The 6,000-nt window shown below is 49.5% G+C and overlaps 1 protein-coding gene across 1 annotated transcript in view; it reads left to right on the top strand.

Moving 5' to 3' along the window:
- Positions 1 to 6,000, top strand: part of LOC147111203 (ciliary microtubule inner protein 7-like) — a 29,452-nt gene continuing 23,452 nt past the window's right edge. The window contains exons 1-2 of the mRNA XM_086001868.1: positions 1 to 129; positions 248 to 361. Of these exons, the coding sequence (XP_085857994.1) occupies positions 103 to 129; positions 248 to 361 (141 nt within the window). The 5' untranslated portion in view covers positions 1 to 102. The remainder of the gene's footprint in view (positions 130 to 247; positions 362 to 6,000) is intronic.

Raw genomic sequence — 6,000 nt, 5'->3', positions numbered from 1 at the left:
CCAAGCGTGTAGTTTAGCAACGGGGTAAACAATGAGAGAGGACATCAACACGGAATCCTAGGAAACCCTTCCACTAATCTTAAATCAACTCTACCAGCCACAATGGCTGGAGCCATCACTGGATCTTGGGTAAGAAAGTCCCTTTGGAAGTTAATGGACCAGTGGATGAGTTTTGCATCAGAAAGCCCCGTTCAGCCTTTTTTCGCTGCTCACTGACCCTTTCATCTCTTTCTCTCTCTCCCTCTAGTTTCCGACTGGATTTCATGGTCACGCCCGCAGTAAATCCCGGAATGATATATTTCAAGAATACAGACAGCAGGCCAAACCTCCGCCTCCCGATAAGCTTATAAAGCGACTCCGGGTGAGTTCAGAGAATTAGTGTTAAACACATTTACCGATGTAATCCTATAGTTTGACTGGAGTTTGCGGATTGCCGCTCCTGGTACATTGACGCTGGTAAATGGGGTTCCCAAGTACTTTCAGCAAAGTTACTGTGGCAGAGTGGGAGCAGCTCCGAGGAAATGCCCAGCCAACATTATCGAAAGAAGTTCTGCAGCCCGTATTCTACACCGCAAGTCCCATTCACCCATCACCCCTGTCCTTGCTGACCTACATTGGCCCCAGGTCCGCTCCCCCCACCAAGTCCCATTCACCCATCACCCCTGTCCTTGCTGACCTACATTGGCTCCAGGTCCGCCCCCCCACCAAGTCCCATTCACCCATCACCCCTGTCCTTGCTGACCTACATTGGCCCCAGGTCCGCCCCCCCACCAAGTCCCATTCACCCATCACCCCTGTCCTTGCTGACCTACATTGGCCCCAGGTCCGCCCCCCACACCAAGTCCCATTCACCCATCACCCCTGTCCTTGCTGACCTTCATTGGCCCCAGGTCCGCCCCCCCCACCAAGTCCCATTCACCCATCACCTCTGTCCTTGCTGACCTACATTGGCTCCAGGTCCGCTCCCCCCACCAAGTCCCATTCACCCTTCATCCCTGTCCTTGCTGACCTACATTGGCTCCAGGTCTGCCCCCCACCCCCCCTCGCAAGTCCCATTCACCCATCACCCCTGTCCTTGCTGACCTATATTGGCTCCAGGTTCCCCCCCCTCAAAGTTCTGCTTAAATCCTTTCATGGCCTTGCCCCTCCCTAACCCTGCAACCTCCTCCCGACCTACAACCCTCCCTCCCAAACTCTCAATTCCTCTAACTCTGGCCTTTTGTGCATCTCCCCATCATTCACCCACCATTGGCAGCTGTGCCTTCAGCCATCTAGGTCTCACACCTTGGAATTCCCTCCCCAAACTCCACCTCACCACCTCCTTAAAACCCACCTCTTTGGCCAAGCTTTGGGTCACCCCTCCTAATACCTCCTTCTGTGGGTCAGTGTCTATTTTAGTCTGATTACGCCTCTGTGAAACACCTTGGGATGTTTCTCTAGCTGAACGGTGCTATATAAATGTAAGTTGTTATTGTAGAAAAGAAAACAGCAGGTACAGCTGCCTGAGATGTGCAACAAAAAGCACAGAATCATAGACCTTTACAGGACCAAAGGAAGTCACTCAGTCCATCGTGTCTTTGCTGGCTTCATGCTGCCACAATTCAAAACTAATCCCGCTGCCCTGCTCCCTCCCCATAACTCTGTGTCTTCCTCTGCTTCAAATGTTTCTCGACTCTTCCCTTGAAAGATGCAATGGTCTCTGCCTCATCTATTCTCTGTGGCAAAGTATTCCTTGCTCAAATACTTCTGCTCCTTAAAACCTATCTTTGACCAAGCTTTCGGTTACCTGTCCTAATATCGCCTTACATTCAAAGCCCAACACGGCAGCTAGAGAATTTAAATTCAATTAATTAAATAAATCTGGAATAAAAAGCAATGGTGACCATGAAACTACCGGATTGTTGTAAAAAAACATCCAGTTTACTAATGTCCTTTAGGGAAGGAAATCTGCCGTCCTTACCCGGTCTGGCCTATATGTGACTCCAGACCCACCAGCAATGTGGTTGACTGATAATCGCCCCTCTGAAATGGCCGAGCAAGCCACTCAGTTGTATTCAAGAAGGCGGCTCACCGCCACCTTCTCGAGGGCAATTAGGGATGGGCAATAAATGCTGGCTTTGCCGGCGACGCCCACATTCCGTGAATGAATTTTAAAAATATGCCTCGGTGTTAAATGTTGTTTGACAATGGTCCTCTGAAGTGCCTCGGGATGTTTTACTATGCTAAAGGCGCTATATAAATGCAAGTTGCTGCTGTTGTGAGTAAATACGTTTCTCTTAACCTCTCTCCTATTCAAAATGACAATGTTAAAATTGATGGCCTACTGATTCTCCAACCAGAGGACATTCTTTCCCCATCCACCCTATGAAAACACATTTATGATTGTAAAAGCATCTTCAAAGTATCATAAAATATTGATGCTGTACAATAAAAAAAGGTTTTTGGATCATGATGAGAGCTCTGCAAGGTTATGAGCTCATAAAGTTTTTATCATAGCAGTAGTGAGGAAAATCCAAGCTTCTCTTTAATACAAAAGTTGTTGGAATTTTCCAATCAGTTTGTTTAGTAGATACAAAAAATCTGTGATGTTAACGAAATAAATCAAACTTAAATATATTGAGGTGTTTGTAATACTGATTAATCATATGACTTGGGAGTAATTTGAAGTGTCATTTACAGGTAAACTATGCATAAAGCCATCAGTACTCATTAGCGATATAATCTATAAGATCACAAGGGTTTTGTCAGCACAGGAACAATACTACCAATTCATCTCATTTGTGCTTTGGGTCCTTCTTTCTAATTATCAATTCATTAATAATCTGTGTGGTGATTACTCACAATTACTGGTTAATGAAGTTTAGAAATGACAGAAATACTAAAAGTGTTTTGCTGCTGTCATTTTGTAGCCCCCAAAAGACTGAACTTCACAGTCCTGTGTACCATTTATTATAAAACAAAATTTCAAGAGTGTACCAATCCCACAAATTAGACTTGCAATGGGGTGGAAATTCATCTAAGCCCATTTCTGGGAGCCCCAACCAGGAGGCCCAAAATTGGGCCCACGTGACTCATTTCAGCAAGATTGGCGAGTTGGCAACACCTATCGTGCCTCCACAGGCAGCTCCCCCTCAGATAATGCCGGGAGAAGGGGAGGGAGGGAGGGAGGGCTGGCGGATGAAGGACAGCGAGAGTGTGTGTTATGGAACCAGGAGGAGCATCCTGCTCCAACTGGCTCCACGTGAATTTGACAAAAAATTAAACTTGCGTTTTTGATGGCGGCCACATCCACACCTGGAAAACTTGAGCGAAGCAGACCCGATGCCTGCTCCGCTCAGGGATACCTAATTTCTCAGAGGGATCCTGAACCTGGCTTTAGACCCCTCATTATATGCAAGGAGCCTAACGTCTGTTTTAAGCGGCTGCCCCAGATGGCTGAAAATCGTCAAAGGCCAATATGGCTTTGGGCGTTTGTCAGGCATCCTTGGGGGTAGCTTTCCCAACCCTCCCGGAATGACTAGGATTTTCCCAGAATCAGGGGTTCCTTTCCCGAGCCCTCCCTCTGGCAGCCTGGGAGATCAGCTATTTAAATTTCCCGCAACAGTGTGCCCACGTGAACAACAGACACTTATGTGAGGCGCTGTAAATAATTATGAACTGTCAGGAGTCAGAATGAGGTTATACTGCATTAATTTTAAACAGAATCATTTCCAGTCTTTTCCCTGGAGCTCGTCGCTAGCTGTTGCAGAGAGCCACGAACGGTCGAATAGGGAGAGGGGTTCCCTGAAATCGGAGGGCTCGGGAGAGATGGAGACTGGGGAATGGGGGCTCAGGGGAGAGATGGAGACTGCGGAATGGGGGCTCGGAGGAGAGAGGGAGACTGGGAATGGGGGCTTGTGGGAGAGATGGAAACTGGGGAATGGGGGCTCGGAGGAGAGATGGAGACTGGGGAATGGGGGCTCGGGGAGAGATGGAGACTGGCGAATGGGGGCTCGGGGGAGAGATGGGGAATGGGGGCTCGGGGGAGAGATGGAGACTGGAGAATGGGGGCTCGGGGGAGAGATGGAGACTGGGGAATGGGGGCTCGGGGGAGAGATGGAGCCTCGGGAATGAGGGCTCGGGGGAGAGATGGAAGCTGGGGAATGGGGGCTCGGAGGAGAGATGGAAGCTGGGGAATGGGGGCTCGGGGAGAGGTGGAGACTGGGGAATGGGGGCTCGGGGAGAGATGGAGACTGGGGAATGGGGACTCGGGGAGAGAAGGAGACTGGGGAATGGGGGCTCGGAGGAGAGATGGAGACTGGGGAATGGGGGTTCGGGGAGAGAGGGAGACTGGGAATGGGGGCTTGGGGGAGAGATGGAGACTGGGGAATGGGGGCTCGAGGGAGAGATGGAGACTGGGGAATGGGCGCTCGGGGGAGAGATGGAAACTGGGGAAAGGGGGCTCGGGGGAGAGATGGACACTGGGGAAAGGGGGCTTGGGGGAGAGATGGAAACTGGGTAATGGATGCTCGGGGGAGAGGTGGAGACTGGGAATGGGGGCTTGGGGGAGAGATGGAAACTGACTGGGGAATGGGGGCTTGGGGGAGAGATGGAGACTGGGGAATGGATGCTCGGGGGAGAGATGGAGGCTGGGAATGGGGGCTTGGGGGAGAGATGGAGACAGAATGGAGCTCAGCAGGGGAGAGGGAGACTTGGGAGTGGAGGTCAACTGGAGAGATGGAGACTGGGAAATGGGTGTTCGGGGGAGATGGGGAGTGGGGGCTCGGGGAGAGATGGAGACTGCGGAGTGGGGCTCAGCAGGAAAGATGGAGATTGGGGTATCGGGGCTTGGGGGAAAATGGAGAGAATAGTTTCCCCTTTTCTGAGCACTCGGTTTCCCCTCTTTGCCTGCTCACGCCTGGCCTCCGCGTTCTTGAAACTTGTTGCACAACAGCTGCTGGCGTGAAACCACGAATACATATTCTCAAATATTGGGGACCCAACCTTTATAAGGTAAAGACAATAACATTTACAAAAGTCATGTGATCAGATGTAGTGTGATTCGACATCACATGGTCAGAACACCACGTGATCAAACCCCCAGGATTGCCTCCAACCAAAGTTGACAACCCTATTGCGGCGCAGGGCCTAGCCCCGCAAAATTGAGAGGCTATTTAATCAGTCCTGAGCTTTCTGGGATACTGTACTTTGCTATAAATCTGAAAAGTTTTAATTGTATCTGTTGCAGGAGTTATCCTTTACAGGACCCTGCATTCAGAGGCACATACAGGGAGATTTTCGGTCCGGATCCAAAGCGGGTACAATATTGGCATTGCACCCACGGCAACTGCCCAAGGCCTGAGTCGGCAGGCCAAACCATTTTTAGGTTCAGGCCTCATTTCAATTTCACTGGTAAACATACACTTCGCATGCTCTTCCCATTTCACCATGAAAATTGCGACCGGGGTCCTACAACCGGCGTTCGACCCTGACTTGCATACTTAAACAGATTCCTGCGTGTTTTGCGCGGGATTGCTGGGCACCCATATAAAAGCCTGGCTGAAAATTGAATGAGGCCGGCAAATGGGTATATAAGATCCCCACCAGATTTTCCTCTGTGGGTCGCCAGTTTTTCAGGTGATAAATGAGCAACCGGCAGTTGAAAATCCCTCGCTATAGTCTCACTACCACTGGGAGATTGATAATCGTCCAGTAAAAGGTGAAATCTGGGATGCAGTATGTGAATGTCTGCAGTAATGACAGGAGCCATGTTTGTATTGCTTGATGCACAGCCTTTCATGAGACCTTTGCAACGGAATCTTTTTATACAGTGATTGATGGATGATCTACATTCTCCTGAAATGTCACAGTTGACCAGGAGGCATTCGAAGCCCAGTACTAATGTTCTCAAAAGACAAATACTTAGTGAATTTTGGCTGCAGTCCGCTCCTCCATGTCTATCCATAATAACTGATTCCTTGCTCATGAATCTGCATTAGATTTATATATTTTTAAATTCTC

The sequence above is a fragment of the Somniosus microcephalus genome, chromosome 11, assembly GCF_052327205.1.
Source record: "Somniosus microcephalus isolate GS21.2 chromosome 11, FLI_Smic_1.0, whole genome shotgun sequence".
NCBI classification, from domain to species: Eukaryota; Metazoa; Chordata; class Chondrichthyes; order Squaliformes; family Somniosidae; genus Somniosus; species Somniosus microcephalus.
The sequence above is the reverse complement of the archived record's forward strand: the minus strand, read 5'-3'. Positions and strand labels throughout refer to the sequence as shown.